Source organism: Poecilia reticulata, linkage group LG4, assembly GCF_000633615.1.
Source record: "Poecilia reticulata strain Guanapo linkage group LG4, Guppy_female_1.0+MT, whole genome shotgun sequence".
NCBI classification, from domain to species: Eukaryota; Metazoa; Chordata; class Actinopteri; order Cyprinodontiformes; family Poeciliidae; genus Poecilia; species Poecilia reticulata.
In genome coordinates, this window is record NC_024334.1 from 15738628 (window position 1) to 15755256 (window position 16629).

Here is a 16629-nt window from a genome sequence, read left to right on the forward strand (position 1 = left end):
AAATAATGTATACTTCAATTCAATTTGAATAACCAACCCTTATTATTCCACAGTGGGGCATCAGGTTTGCAATAGAAAGTAGCAAGAGCATGCAAATTCATACAAAGGTAAAACAATGTAAAAACCAGAGACTTTACCAGAAAGATTCAACATATCCCGACGTCAATTTGAAACACCATTAAACGTTCAGTGGACTGCGTTGTTTGACTTTGACAGAATTTTTAAATATAGCATTGAAACAACAGGGCTGTTATTAAGAACAAGAGTAGAATTGATATTATTAAGTTAAGTCTCGACACAAATTCATTTTGGTAGATTAAAGCGTTCATCGCCGAGTCTTTCCGAAAATACACGAAGTGAGCGTCAGTATTCGGGGCAGTGTTGCCTTCATGGACGATACAAGAATCACTCCTAGACTCCTTTAAAACGTCAAATAAATACTTCTTTTCAAAAAGGATTCACCGCCCTTACAGTTACTAACTTGTATGATTCCTTTTATGCTCGGTTCTATTTTACGGGTCACTATATCAGAAATAGGTACAATATTGCATTTAGAATTAAAAAGACGAGGAAAAAACGCGACCTTTTTTTATTTTTATTTTTTTTGCGGTGACATTAACGGTCAACACGACTGTCTTTCTATTTGCTTCACAATCTCATCATTAAATACTTTTTTTTTTCGTGAGACTATTTCACCATACGCTTACTTCGCCCCCCTAAGCACCACTTCCGATGTTTACAAAGGCAGCATTTTTTTCCCCCAGCGTGTGAAGAGAAAAGTGTCCTCCTGCTGGAACACTGGAGCTCAGTTTGAACAGCACAGCTACTGTAAGTAAGTTGTTGCTGCTGCTGCTGCTCTGCTAACTTAAGCTCTGTCAGAGTGTGGAACACGTATCTTATGGGCTTACTGTTGTTAGAGGCATTTATTGTGATATGCCTCTAACATATCACAATATGTTAGAGGCATATTGTGATATGTTAGCATAGCTACCTCCACAGTTAGCTATGCTAACTGTGGAGTTTATGCTAACTCCACAGAGTTAGCTATGCAGAGGATAGGTCCTGCAGCCATAACATTAACTAGAATTAGCCAGTGCTAGCTAGCTTCCTGACTGGCTTTCCAATCAGCAGTTGTCTGTCTGTGGCGCATGCAAGCCAGTGGCGGAAAACGCCTCTGTGCTGCAAGCATGTTGGTGAAAAACTCCACAGAGGTTTTTATCTGTGTGAGTCTGATGGTTTGTTTCAGTGCACTTGACTTGACACTTTGACCCTTTTTCATGAACCCCCCCTTGAATGTTAAAACGCACATTGGCGCCAACTAGTGTTTAAAGTTTAACAACAGCCAAGGGACAGAAACATTCATGTTTAAACTGCAAGTTACATATTTTATTTGTAAAAAAAAAACCAAAACACATAATTATTAATTATTTATCCACAAATTAATGATTCACTTAATCTATATGTAATTTTTTATGGTGCTCCACAAATACCACATTTTCATAAAAAAATTATGAAATGCATAATTAAATTAACTTTACACCTTATTTAGCTGTCTATGTTCAGGAATTTGATAAATTGCTTTAAGGCTACTTTTTTTGTTATTTAATTTCTGTTTTATTCCATACATAATTGAAAGCTACACATTCTTGTTAAAGTGGCAGGTTATTATAATTAAAATAAATTAGATGAAGGCAAAATCCCTTAAAATTTCCACAACATGACGCCTATTCTTTTCAGAATTGTTGAAAACAAAAATATTTGTTACAATCTGCACAAAACAAAGAAACGTTGCAGCAACTTAGATCAGGGCACCAGGCTTTACTTGTGCCCCGACCAGGATAAACATTGCTCATTTATTTGTCTTTTTAAAATGTTTCCATTTTTTTCAAAGACTTTATAGTTGGTGTTTAGGCGTTAATATTCCAATCTTTCAGTAACATAAATATTAAGTAATATTTTCAAATTTCCTATCAACTTTAAAAAAAAAATGTAACTCAAAAACACAACGGACCGCTGGATGAATGACGCCCAACCACCAGGCTTAGCAGGTTTTCTGGGGGAAACCTTGTAGTTATCCAAGTATGTCTTGTTTTAATGTTCTTCTTGTCCCATATCTTCTTGACTTATTGGAGACGGCATTTACTGAGTCATGTTTTATAAATAATACTTTGAGTTATTGAATATGTAAAATAAACAAAATTGGAAATATCTAATCAGAGATTGACATTTTAGTTGAGTATCCAAAAGAAGTCCTCATTTTTCCAGCTTTGTGTTGAGCTTTTGTTCCCTGTTCCTCCAGGATGAGCTTTACACGGCGGATCCTGAATGCCTTCAGGTTCACATGTCGTTCATTTCCCACAAACTGCCGGAGGTTTTGTACTTCACAGGTAGGAAACGCTTCACACAACCAGCGCACTATTGGTGGCGTGGAATAAACTCTCCTCAAAGCTGTAGCCGTAGCCGACTCCTGCAGTTGATGATTAACTCACTTTGAGCTGCTCTCTGAGTGCACTCTGTGGCCTGGCTAAGAGTCTCTACGCAGGATGCGCCAAACGTTAATGTAGTTAGCACTTCGAGCAGTGAGATGCATTTTGTTTCTCTTTTACAGTCTGTAATGGCGTCAAGACACACTCATGCTAAGAGAATTGAGGGACTGGACAAAAATGTTTGGTAAGTGAAGAAGAATTAAAAGCATTTAAGCGACTTTACATGCACTATTTACTGTGTTCATATTAAAAAACGCTTGTTTAGAGCTTATTATGGTATACATTGACCCGTTTGGTTTTGATTTCAGTTTAAAATGTTCCTCTTTCTTGTTTTCTAAAGCCCTGTTGGCTGATGCCTGATTATTTATGCGAACTCCTCTCCTCTTCTTCCAGTTTGTGACCTTTTAGTAGAGGTGGAACCTTTTTCTGTTGCTGCTTCAGCTCTGAAGAGCTTCAGCTCTGAAGCAGTCTGTCACTGAAAGTCAACAGTTCCACAGCTTCAGATGTATTCATGTTGTTGGTTTTTAACTGGATTTGGTGATTTTTAGTTACTGATATCACTAAACAATACATGCCATCTTTTGGATGTCAAACAGATGAGTATGGTTATGCAAATTTTATTAAAACAAAAAATAAACAGAGTCAATGAATGGGAATTTGATTCAAAGATTCAGTATTTCACAGTGTTTTACTCTTAAATCAGAGTCCCCTTGTCCACAGGGTGGCGTTCACGTCGGTAGCAGCCGACCCATCTATCGTCAACCTCGGCCAGGGCTTTCCAGACATCCCCCCGCCTTCTTATGTCAAGGATGCTTTGGCGAAGGCCGCGTCAGTGGACCGCATGAACCAGTACACCAGAGGCTTTGTAGGTTTACAGAACTCCTGAAATCCTGGTGGTGGTCACAGAGAAGCTCACATCTAAAATATAAAAACAACGGAGGCGCAAAGACGTGTCCGAGCATTCCTTAAAAAGTATTAAACTGTGTGTAGAAAATTAAGGTCTTAAAATATAATATCTTAAAGTGATTTATTTTTTTTATATAAGTTGTTCTTATGCATGTATGTTTAATGTTTTTTTTTTTTTTGTTTTTTTTCCTCTGGGGACTTTTCTGGTACAAGCATCTTGATTCCGTTCTGTGACTCGAGGCAGTTGATGCTACCGCTAACTTGCTGCTAACATACCTCTGCTAGCTTTGTTTGCATCTATAATCGGTACAAGTTTATCTCCAGTAGGCTGGATGAGATTTGTTTTCGCCTCAGGCTCACTTGAGCTGCCAACACATACGATATAAAGAGAAAAAAACGTTTTAACTATAGGCACTACGGGGGTTAAGGCTGTCTAGCGCCATATGCAGTATGAGAAGCTCAAAGCTGCTGCCAAGATCCACAAACAGACCCCAGAAATTTTACAGAATTTTGTAATGCATATTGTAATGAATATTGTAATGCAGCAAGATCCACCCTTTCTATTCTCCATATTTAGTTTTTTCAGTCGTAAATTTCATTCCAGGTGGCATTAACAAGCCTTAAATTTGATTTGTTGAAAGCTGCAGGTACACTGATTTTGCAGGCAGGACATATTTTATGATAGAACTCCTTACTCTTTGTGTTATCAGTTATTGATATTGATAGATTCAATATTAACTGTCTTATATTCTCCCCTCCATTGTTTCAACAGGGTCACCCATCCTTAGTGAAGGCCCTTTCTCAGGTGTATGGGAAGGTTTACAGTCGCCAGGTTGACCCTCTTAAAGAAATCCTGGTCACAGTCGGGGGTTATGGTTCCTTATTTAGCATCATGCAGGGCCTGGTGGATGAAGGAGATGAGGTGAGCTTTCATATGTACATTTATAACCATGTATGTGTGACAATATAGTAGATTTATTCATCATCTAATCTTTCCACAGGTGATCATAGTGGAACCTTTCTTTGATTGCTACGTACCGATGGTCAGAATGGCCGGAGCCAAGCCTGTGTTGATCCCATTACGGCCTGTAAGTTCATCTGGAAGTCGATGCCAGAAACTGTTGAAAATTAGAAATTAGACTTGCTTTCTTCTCTGTCCCACCAAACAGTAGAATTTTTCTACTAATCTCTGGGTGTTTATACGTTCTTATGACACGTTGCGCACTTCACATGTTTCAAAGAGCTTTGGAAGAGAAACGGGGTCCACAGCATCACTGGAGGAGGGAGCCAGTTCTATGTTTAGTGACAGTCCTGGGGTCTCGTCTATAAAATATTGCGTAGGATCTATACTAAAAGGGTACATAAGCCCAAAAGTTGAAAACAAAGATGAAATTCAGATTTATCCAGAGCCCTTTTCTATATAAAGTCAGCAGCAGTATGTTGTTGTCTTTTCAATAATATTCTCTTGTGGCAAAGTTACCACAATTTTTCAGCAGAGAGCCTTTTTTCTGCAAAGTTTGCAAATATTCATTGATAAATGCATAACTGATTCCTTTTATTCTTTGGGGTTGTTGTTTGGATTCATAATGTACATTTTTCTCTCCCATATTGCAGAAATCTGGAAAGAAGGCAGTCTCTAGTGCCGACTGGTATCTCGACCCAGACGAGCTCTCTGCAAAGTTCAGCTCCAAGACAAAAGCAATCATCATCAATACGCCCAACAATCCTATAGGGAAGGTGAGTACCCGCATGAGCCCCACCAGTTGGTGGTACTTGTTGCGCCAACCGTACTTCTTCTCCCACAGGTTTTTACCAGAGGCGAGCTGCAGGTGATCGCAGACCTCTGCATTAAACACGACACGCTGTGCTTCAGCGACGAGGTTTACGAGTGGCTCGTCTATAAGGGACACCAGCACGTCAAGATTGGTGCGTTTCCACTTTGGTTCACTTACTGACAGAAGTTAGGAAAGACAAAAAGTAATCGGGTGTATGCTTTGTAATAAAAGTAAATAATAATCTGGAACAGGATCATCTCTCTGCAGCCACTCTGCCTGGAATGTGGGACAGAACGATAACCATCGGCAGCGCAGGGAAGACCTTTAGTGTTACCGGTTGGAAGGTGAGGAAACGCTCCATCAAGAGTTTGGTTTCCTTCATCTTGTCCATTGTTTACCTGTGTTTACCTGTTTGTTCCAGCTGGGTTGGTCTATAGGACCTGAGCACTTGATAAAACACCTGCAGACCGTCATGCAGAACACTCTGTACACCTGCCCTACACCTTTACAGGTACGTCACACACAGCCAATTACAAAAACTCACGGCTCTTGAATTGTTTCATGTTTTGTTGGTTACAACAACAAACCTCAATGTTTTTTAGGAAGACTTTTTGTGATTGACTGTCACACGGTGCTGCAAAGTCTCAAAGTGGAAGAAAAAGGAAGCTTTGTTTTCCAGAAGCAAATCTTTGTTGTTTTCGCCGACCGAGTTTGTGAATGCAAAGACTTTCACTTTGGTTCCAGTTTGCTCTGGATGTACTAACATTTTATATTTAAGCATGCAAGTTTGTTAAGTGGATGGATATTTAAGCAAATGTGGTGGGAAATAAAAACATTAGATATTTATTGTAAAAGTATGTTTTACGGAAGGAAATGAGGTTGAACTGGTTAACAAACATGATTCAGAGCTGATGGGAGAATTCTGGGCACATTTCCGCTAATAGGGAAACACATTTTTTAGTGTTTCACTAACTCTGAAAACATTTAGCAGACTTAGCTTCCAACAAAGAATTTTTTCCGGATACATTCTAAAGTACTAATTTATTCAGCTGTTATGTAAACTTTCAGTTGAATAAAGTTTGACAACTATGTTGAAAGTTTTTATCGACTGTTAAAAATACTTCAAGTAGTTAGACATTTATATTCATGTTCCTATTTGGAAGTGGATGAAGACTGTTAACGCAGTTCAATTTCCTCTTCTGAAGTTCTCTTTTTTATTTTTATTGAGCAAGTGGCAAGTATGCAAGAAGCAAGCATATGAGGTACATAGAAAAATACAATTACATAAAAGATCAATCAGAGGTGTTAACTCCTGTTGTCCTCGGGTCAAAATGACCGAGATTTGTATGTGTTTTCCCTAAACACAGAAAATGAGGACAACAGGAGGGTTAAATTAATATGCAAAGTGTAACATATATGAATTATTTTGAGATAATTTTTGTGGGTGCAACAAATTACGTTTATTCTGTTCCCAGAATGCATCACTGTAGAACTATAGCGTGTACATCTTCCGACGTCAGAATCAGCCGTTATTGTCATTGTACAGAAATGCAACCAAATTTGTTTCAGTGTTTCAGTGTCACCCATAAAGAAAAAATAAAGACAAAGAGAACAACATAAGATGTAGGCAGGAGCCTGAGGCTGCAGCCACCATGGGAGGCACTGCCCTGTCGTTACATGAGAAAAACAACATGAGGGTGGAAAATGAGCCACACCGTGTGAGGCTTCAAGATGACGACCTGTGTGCTGCCTGACTGAAGCCATGCTGGGGTCATTTGGGCAAAATCGGCAACAGATTTAGCAAAAATCAACAACTAAAAACCGAAGCCGTTTATAAACCGTGCATAAAGCTGTGCAATGCCAAGTTTGACCCTGTTGTATCAAACACATTATGTAATTGACACATGGTGCTAATCAAAATGGTTGACATTAGCATTCTTTAGCATTAGCTTCCACTTTGTATCATGTTGGTATAGCATTTTAGCATTAGCAGATTTAATATTTCTGATTAGCACTTAAGCGTTACTCTAAGTTTTTAGCTAGAGGTGGCTACCACCGGCTCTGACCTGCTTGCCTCTCTGCTCTGCAGAGCAGTTTTGTTCTCAGTTGAACATAAAGTCGTAATACAAGAAATGAAATTTTGTGGATGTAATTTGACTAAATGTGAAATAATATCAAGACTTTAGAAGGACCTGATAGTTTTTCTGTGCTGCCGTTCAGGAGGCAGTGGCTCAGGGTTTGCTGCTGAACTATAAGCTGATGGGTCAGCCCGACTGTTACTTCTCTTCACTGGCTGAGGAACTGGAGGGAAAGCGGGACCGCCTGGCCGCCATCCTGCAGGAGGCTGGGATGAGTCCAGTCATCCCAGAGGGAGGCTACTTCATGCTGGTAGACGTCACGCCTCTCAGTGAGTTACTGACCAAACTGACTCCAGCATCAGTCCCTACAATAACATGAAGTCAGACTTCCTCATCACAGACCACAGCTCTGTAGCTTTTCCTCGTTCTTACTTCACTAAGCAACGTTTCTAACCCTAAATTGGATTTATTTTAGATCAGGACCTGTCCCACATGGGCGACGATGAAGCCTACGACTACAAGTTTGTTAAGTGGATGATTAAAGAAAAGGTAGGAATAGTTATTGGTGAGATTACTCATGCTGGAAATTGTTTATCATAAATCAAAGTCCTGATAAGTGATTTCCCACAGAAATTAGCTGCTATTCCTGTCACAGCGTTTGTCGGAGAGGAGTCCAAGGAGCAGTTTGAGAAATATATTCGCCTGTGCTTCATAAAGGTAGACTGTAAAATGTCCATGGGGCAGAATGTCCCACCATTCATTTCTTTCTGGTTTGCTACCATGGAGACCAGCCTTATTACATTTTAAAGTTAGAAACTTAGTTCTGTGGATCAATAGAAGGATTAGATCTAGACTGCTTTATCTTTAAAAATCTGAAGGAAAAATATAAAATGTGACTGGTCAGCGTTGTTACACAGAGCAGTGGAAGGTTTTCTAACCTGAGGTTTTTGTTCTCTTTGTTTTACAGGAAGACGGCACTCTGGAAGCAGCAGGGGACATCTTAAAAAACTGGAGGAACGTTTAGCAGGATGTAGAGTTTGAACAAATGGGAATTAACCAGAAATGAGAACATTTTTAGAGGCAATTGCCATATTAGAAAAAGAAATACTCAAACTAACTACAATGACATCTTAATACTGTCTGGGTTTGTTTTGTTTTTTTTTAAATTAATTTCAGTTTGACTATGATTTCTGTCAGACCTGTTGGGTTAAGAGATGTATAAAGTAGAACCTTTCTGACAACGTGAAGTAGGCTTTCAAACTGAATGGCCGACCATCAGGTCATGACTTAAACTCGGGACATTAAATGTAAAAAAAAAAAAGATAAATAGTGGCATCACCAGTTACTAGGTTTAGAGGCAAATAACTTTCTCTCAGGGGCAGGTTGCTTTGGGTAACATTTTTTTCACTTGTGGCAGCAGGACTAGGAAAACGATGTTCACAGGTTCTCTCCATTCAGTCTGAGTTTGTGCTATTTTGCGAAGCTGGTTGAGACGTGCAGCTGTAAATGTAGTAAAATACGGCTACCACTTGAAAAATGTTAAGAAAAAAAACTGTTCATAGAATGTTAGCAAAGTTCTGTAAGTTGAATTCTTAAATATCTTTCTCTAAGCAGTTTTATTGTAAGCTGCAGAGCTTGTTCTCCACTGACATTGACTTGAAGGTATGAAAATTGCTCATTTTAGAGGCCCAGTAAACCTTCAACATGAACCAGTAGGAAGCTCTGTTTTACATGGCATGGAGCCATTTAAAAGTTGGCTGTAAAAAAGAAAAAGGTACAATAGCACAAAGGGTAGAAATAGGTTAAGGATTGGTATAGAAAACGCCAACAAGATTTTAAAAGCTAGTGTTGAAAAGGCTAAAGGTGAAGAGAAAAAGGTTCATAATTAGAATTCATCTAAATGTCCTAACCAAAAGCTACAAGTGGAGGCATAATTATTTAAAAGATTCGTAAGGGCTTCAAAAACTGGTTGGTGGGAAAATAACTGAAAAAGTTGAAATAAAAACCTCTGATATGGTTAAAAAGGAGAAGCATATCTTATTAACCCAATTATATAAATAAACCAAACTAGGAAATGTATTGTAAAGCTAAATCACGTTTTCATAAAATTAAATCTAAACATTTCTGAATTAGAAATGAATGTATACTGTCATATTTTCTACCAGAGCTGGTGCAAAGTTAACTGCTGTGTTGAACCACTAGAGGGAGACAAAGTACACAGCACTGCGGCAGAACTCCGTCGTCCTGTGGCACAGGGTTTGTTTTGCTGAAATCCTGCAGCAAAGGAAACAACAGGACGAAAACCATTTAGTGGATTTAAAACAAACTGAAATCTACTTTTGCATTCAGTTGTCTGTTTGCGGCTGTTGGATGGAAAAACAGCACAGAAGCATCAGAGAGACTTTTAATAATGAAAAAAACCTATTTGTTTACAGCAGAAGATGCTCCAAATTTACAGTAGAACTAAGATTATGTTGATTTAATAAAATATATATCGTTTAAAATTACATTGCCAAAAGAATGAGTACCTCAACCTGTCATGTTAAGGTCACAAATGATTTTACTACATTTTTATGTGTCAGAGCTAAACCAAAGTAGTGCATAATAGTGAAGAGGAAGAAAATGATTCAAAATTTTACAAATATATTTCTGAAAAGTGTGGCAGGTGCTCGTGTTCAGGCTTAAGGGTTAATTCTATTTGAATTGGACAATCCTTGCCACCAATTACAGCAGCAAGTCTTCAGTGGTATGTTTCTACCAGCTTTGCACATTCATGGAAAACCTGTTCTCCACTTAGCTCAGGCTAAATGGAGAACATCTTTGGACATCAGTTAGATTTAGGCCTAGATTCATTATTTGAACACATAATATTCACATAACTAGCACAGCGAGCAGAAAACAACTGTGCAGCAGCCCTGCTGTAGAGGACACCGCTACAAAAAAATGCTAAGAACTCATGACTAAAATCAGAAAGTATGAGGCAGCATTTATGCTAAGTGAATGTGATACTTATTGAATTGTGAATGAAAGTGACAAGTTGATGTTTCCTTACATATTTTGTAGCATTGTGTGCTGGTTTGAGAGCCCATGACCTGAAAAAGTTTAGGAATCCCTGATCCAAAACCACAGTGAAATATGTAAACCAGTTTGCTGCTCGGTTTTTGAAGACCCAGTGATTGCACTGAAAACGTACCTACGGCAGACATCAAGATGTTAACATTTTATTAGCAGCCACAAATAAAAGCTCCATTCTGTCAGTCAGTAATGAGGAACATGGATCTTTCTCTTTGGCGTGCGGCCTGTGCTGCCTGACGGGAACGCAGACAAATAATGAAGGTGTTCCGTGCCTGAAGCGTGGAATGTGTGCTCTGTAAATTTGCAGTAGTAAATAGCCAACTTCAAGCCATTTCCAGCTGTCACAGTCAGCAGCAGCATGCCTGGCCTTAATCCGGTGGAGGAAGCGTTATCTGATGAAATGCTTTTAATTGTAGCTTCAGAGTTAATAGTTAGCGTTCCAAGCTACTTGGCGTGAAATTGTGCCGCTGGGAGGGAGGAAGGTGTTGTGTTCTGCTAGACAAATGTTTGGAAAGTGAGGAGGTGCCCCAGCTTCAGACCCCCCGGAGATTAATATCAGCATGTCGGGACTGAGTGAACCGGAAACCAAAGGGAGGGTATAAATAACCACATGCCGTAAAGATATGTTTCTTTTGCTGCTCAGTCCTGAGTCCAAGGCCTCATGGTTACAAGTGTCCGCAGTCAGCTTGACGTGTTGGTGAACTTCTCCTCCAGCGGGGCCTATACAAATAACGGTCTGCACCCTTAATACAGCGTGAGAACCGGTGCTGGGAAACACCACTGCAGGAGAAAAATCCGGAGTGGGATTATCATGCGAGCTGCTGTTATCAGACATCTTTTAATGTGCATTTCCCAGATTCTCCTGGATTAGGTTGAACACCATCACATAATTTATGTTAATTACGATTGCCGTGCCAATAATCTAATGTCACAATCCCGTTATGAAGCAGGATTTAGGTTACTGATGCCCTAAAAATCACACCAGATGTTTGTGCTACCTCGTGTTGCCTCTAGGTGGCTCTGTTGGTCATGCATTCGGGTAGCCAGAGAGAGAGAGAGGGGGGGGGGAGGTATTACTTTGAGTCGTTTAATAGAGCCATGACACAAACTGTGCACAAAACTCACAACTTTATGCTATATATAAGAGTAATGATGGAAATATTCTGGTATTGAACTGAACTGCTAGAGTTTAATGTTGGGAGTTGGTGTCTGCACACGTTTTGTTTGTGGCGCATAACACCGAGCAAAGTAAAGATGGCTGCTCATGGCAACGCCGGCCGCAGGGCGCAACAGATGTCCTGAGGGAATTCCAACATCAAAATCAAACTCCAGGCCAAATCCAGCCCACTGCTGCTATTTCTGGGGCCACAGAAATAGAATGTCAAAATAACAAGTCGTGTGCTTCAGTATTACTTTATCACTCAAATCAAATCAGTTTTTATTTGCGTCGCGCCGAATTGCTTCAATGTTGAATGTTCATTTATTTTTAGAAGTAAGTTTATTGAACGCAACTATAGCCATAATGTTTTAATAGCTTGTTAATAGTTAGTTTTATGAATAGATTCTGCCACAACCGGTCCTCTAAGGTCATTCATGATCTTGATGTGGCCCGAGAGGAAAATGAGTTCGACAGCTCCGTGCTGAAGTTCATGTTGCCTCTTGAGGTGGACGACATCCACTGCAGTTCTTATTTTATACAGTAGATGTCGCTGGAGAGAAAATCTGCCTTTATTCAACATTTAGTTTTGTTTTGTTTTAGTATTGCATGTAACGTTTTGTTTTCAATATTCCTTCTGTGTGTGTCCAGTCATGCCTTTCTATGGTCAACAAAACTTTAATTTTAAAGCAATGTATCAAACAGCAGCCTCAACACAAAAGCAAGAGGCCACAATGGAAGGTATGCTAAACCGGAAGTTATTCTAGCAAGTTTATTATATCTTCTATGTAAGCATTAATACTGGGGCCCTGCTACTTCTCCTATTTGGTGAGCGCCACTCACATTGTGCATGGAATGTTGCAGAAATGTTTCGACCGAATAAAATCAAAGTCGCAACAGGTTCTGTGCTGGCTTTTCTATCACAAGTTGCCATTTGAAAGGAAATAAACAATAAGCATTAAATGGATGTTAAAAAGCTCAGCATGCTATTAATATTGCTGACCTCGCTAAACGCAGAAACTTATATTGTTACTCCTACTTTCTTAACCACTATTGTAGTTTTCTTAGCTGATATATTAATTTGCACAATAAAGTTTTCCATATAAATATACCAGCCTTAGCATTCTGTGTTGAAACCTGGACATGATAACTAAGGATAACTAATGACTGACTGACCCAACATCTTCAGGTAAATTCTGTTCATAGCCTTTAGGTAGTTGGATTAACAATCATTACATTTACAAACCAACATGGCTGATTATAGTTAAAATCATTTTAATGGCTAATATCTAATGCCCTCCAAAATGTATTTCAGTGTAAAAAAGTCAATAGGTGCTTAACAAACTTACATTTTTACAACCAATGAAGTTGTTGCAGCAAAGGTACAGTTACCCTGATTTTCCATCTGTGGTAAGGCACTATGGGTAAAAAATGACTTAACCCTATACATCCCAATTAGCTCTCCAGTATTATCTGTCCTCTTAATGGCAGAGTTGCACTCTGCTATCCCTCATTAGGACCTTGGTGCCTCCTCAGCTCTGTGTTATAAAGAGCCTGGGCCAAGATAATCATCACTGTAACATGATCAGGAACTGCAAAAAGGCTGATTTCACGAGCTGAAATCAATTTGTAGACTTGGTGGAGTGCCCCTCCACCCCCCCTTCAAAAACACAAATGTTCCAAGGAAGCTAAAGGGATGGTTGAAGGAGCAGACTTATGAGCTTGGATTGTATTTTGGAGCGATCTGCACAGCGTTTCACCGGACACTGATTTCGCTCTCCTCTCTGTACAGGGCCTTGAGAGGCCCTTTTTGCTGCAGCTTGCGGATAAGAAACGAAATTGAGTCGAGAACCATTTCCGAAACAAAAGCAGCAGAATTCCCACGGACAAATAAAATGCGCTCAAGGGGATTACAGATGGATCAAAAATAAAGTGCTAATCGCGTAAGCCGTCATCATTAAAACATTTCTGGTAGACTAATTGTGCTGCGTCGCCCAGCACATTACGCCCCATTGTGACAGAGACGTAAATATCTGTGAGAATATCAAGGGTGCACCACCGCGCCAACCCCCCCATCTCCTACCCCTCCATCCACAAATGATGTCCTCTCTCCTCTCTCACACAGGCCATATGGTGGGTGTGCGCCCCGCTCCTACTGCCAGCCCCTTCTCTCTTGCGCGCAGGCTAACAGCTTGGTGGACACATAATTAATTTGCCTCAGCGTCTGCCATTTATTTTCCAACCTACATTTTGTTAATTGGACAAAGGAGGTTCGGATCATCGTGCGAATGTTACTGGGTATGTTAAGGCTGCTAATTGCGTGGGATTTACAAGATAGAGCTGGCTTGTGGGAATACGGACGCCGAGGACAGAACTCGGCGTGGCCGCGTGGCGGGGAACTAAAACGGGAATTGTCACTTGGAGGAGACGCGGCGCCCGAGCAGGAGAGCCTCACGTCTTTGAACTCACATGCCAGGCTACACTGTCAAAACGTGTCATTTCTATTGTCCTGTGTTGTTTATAGCTTAATGCAAGCTGACACTTGCTTTTCTCTGTGGCAATCTCTTCTCTTTTTTTTCCCCTCCTTCTTTTAATTTGCCAAGCAATAACTGTGGTGAATCACACTTGGAATATGAATTTAATCAACTTAATTGACTAGTAAATGCAAATGTTATCAGGAAGGCGAGCGTGCGGCATAAATCTCCTCAATGCCTGGTTTTTGTGTTGTGTAAACATCAAAAGATGATGATGAAAGTTGTTATCTGAGCGATCAGAGAGATAGAGAATGTGCATCAAGAGAAACTGTTAATTAGAAATGTTGAATATAAACTAGGTCTTCAGTTTGTATTAGGTTTAAACGCAGCTCTTCCTTTGTGAATAATGAAAACGGGCAGAATGCTCACATGTGAAATAATTAGCTGGGGAAGATCTGAAATGTTTAGTGTCAGTTTATCAGTTACTTCTTTACGTCACAGTCGAGACACGGCGCTGCGAAAAAGTTGCCTCCTTTCTGATTTCTTCCACTGTTGCTGTTTTGTCACACTTAGACGTTTGAAATATCAGACAAAGGCTGACCTTGGTAATTACTTTAAGTAATTACCAGTGTAAATGTGTTAAAAGTGTTATAAAAACATTATCCACACATGGACATGGGGAAACATGGAACAATGACTGGACAACCAAAATTAGTTCAAGAGACAATCAACTCATCCAGGAGGTCAGAAAAGAACCTAAAGCAACATCTAAAATGCAACCGGCCTCACTTGACTCAGTTAAGGTCAAAGTTCATAATTCAACAATAAGAAAGAGACTGAGTTATAAGGGCATCAAAGAACACAATGCTGCATCCAATTTTTGCCCTAAAATGTCTCGATGACTCCCAAGAACTCGGGGAAAATATTCTGAGGACAAACAAGACAAAACTGAATCTTTTTGGAATGTGTGTGTTTTATTACATTAAAAATATTTCCTGTTGACAAGAACAGTTCAAGTAATACCTAGAGCCTGTGCAGAGATGGAATTAGTTTAGGATAAAACAACTTAAATGTTCTTCTTTCGATTGTGTATTTCAATGTGTGTGGTGCTAAAACTGCTTTAGTGAAAACATGCCATCTGTTGTGAGGTACAGATTTTGTAAGGTTAATGACTGATGATGAGTAATTTTAACCCTACAATAAATGCAAGCTAGCTGTGGTTTCCTCAACCCTCCATAGAATAGGTCCCCAGAGTTCTTAAAATGTATTAAATTGTGTTTGTTATTTTAGCTGGTAACAGCATGAAGCCCTCTCTAAAATATTCATTTCAGACTAATGAGGCTAAAATATAAATACTATTACTGGAGTCAATAGTATTTGATAACTCCATTAATAGAATTACTAAATGTTCAATCTATTACACATTGCATTAGTAATTGCTAGTGTGTGAATAAGCATACTAGAAGCACGGGTTAAAAGCACAGTAAAATCTAGTTCATTTGTTTGTTAATGGTTGTTTTTGTTAAAAATGCTTTAAGCCGCCAGAGGCTTTGTCATTTATTTGGGGTAAAAATACTATTTATTTGCCGCAGTTTGTTTCAAACATACATCTAAAAAAAAGTGTTCTGTTCACAACGCTGCCAATGTTGTATTTTCTTTTATTTCATTGGTAGATATAAACCGAATGTATCATCATAAATGAGGGCGGGACCTAAGTGAGGCAGGTGAAAGGTCATGATACCTCTGCTACGCTGTTCTAGAAGGCTTCCTGAAAGAACTAAGCTAAGGGGAAACAGACATAGCATATCTGTGGATGCAGAGTGTACATCTTTATTTTGGCCTGTTCAATCTTCTGATGAGTGAATACTGGATGTAAATGATTTTTGTGCATAAATGGAATGCTGAAAGTGCTTATATGAGGCTAATCTCGAGTTAGCAATATCAAATTTAGCTCGAGCAGCTTTTGCTGGGTTTCAGATGACGTAGCACCGACGTCACCCAATGCACAAGGAGGGCCAGTAGTATATTCAGCCCATTTATTTCTGTTGATCCAGCATCAAAATGTCTAAAGCAGTAGTCCAACACCAGAGAGCATTCTGATTTTTTTTCATATACCGTATTTTCCGGACTATAAGCCGCTTATATGTGGATTTTTCTTCAACCACCAGGGGGCTCTTTAGCAGGAAGTGAATCATTGGAAGTCAAAATTGGAAATAAAAGAAGAAAGCACCCATTAAAAGGGAATTAGGTTTTAATAGGGAATTGAAATTTGAGAATGTTGTTGATCAGTTAAATAGCATTGAGGGGAAAAATCAGATTTTTCTTCTTTTTAAAAAAAAAATAATACTGGGATCATTATGAGAATTTGAGGTATAGATATTAGGATCCAACAGATGGCAGTAGTGCAACAATAATGGATGCAAGCTGCCGTTGAAATCTGAAGAAGAAGAAGAAGAAGGCGCCCATTTTCATTTAGCACATGCTAGTAGCAGACACGAAGGATCAGCACTTTTACTACAGTTACCGTGGTTGTCCTCAGAGCCAAGGGCGTAGGAACAAGTTTATCATTGGGGGGGACACATATCGGAAACTTGAAAGATCCGTAAATAGCTTGAGCAAAAATGTCAAACAATGGTGTCATCAACTGTTACTCTAATCTGACCCCTTGTAACGCGTAAT

The 16629-nt window shown here is 39.4% G+C and overlaps 1 protein-coding gene across 2 annotated transcripts; it reads left to right on the plus strand.

Annotated features, from left to right (window-relative positions):
- The first annotated feature begins 672 nt into the window (after positions 1-672).
- On the plus strand, positions 673-12377 carry LOC103463971 (kynurenine--oxoglutarate transaminase 3). Of its 2 annotated transcripts, none has more exons than XM_008407750.2 (14): positions 673-832; positions 2300-2387; positions 2609-2670; positions 3207-3351; positions 4165-4314; positions 4394-4480; positions 5007-5129; positions 5198-5318; positions 5435-5511; positions 5589-5678; positions 7388-7574; positions 7721-7794; positions 7876-7962; positions 8213-12377. In XM_008407750.2, exons 2-14 carry the CDS (start codon positions 2301-2303, stop codon positions 8267-8269), a joined length of 1347 nt encoding a protein of 448 aa, XP_008405972.1. In that variant the 5' UTR covers positions 673-832; position 2300; the 3' UTR covers positions 8270-12377. The 2 variants fall into 2 exon arrangements, with proteins under 2 accessions (XP_008405972.1, XP_008405971.1); XM_008407749.2 differs by having other exon boundaries at positions 673-828.
- The last annotated feature ends 4252 nt before the right edge of the window (positions 12378-16629 follow it).

Coding starts and splice junctions, on each gene's coding strand:
- LOC103463971 (XM_008407750.2), top strand. CDS start 2,301: ATGAGCTTTACACGGCGGATCCTGAATGCCTTCAGGTTCACATGTCGT. Junction 3,352..4,164: donor ACCAGTACACCAGAGGCTTT/GTAGGTTTACAG, acceptor TTGTTTCAACAG/GGTCACCCATCCTTAGTGAA. Junction 4,315..4,393: donor TGGTGGATGAAGGAGATGAG/GTGAGCTTTCAT, acceptor ATCTTTCCACAG/GTGATCATAGTGGAACCTTT.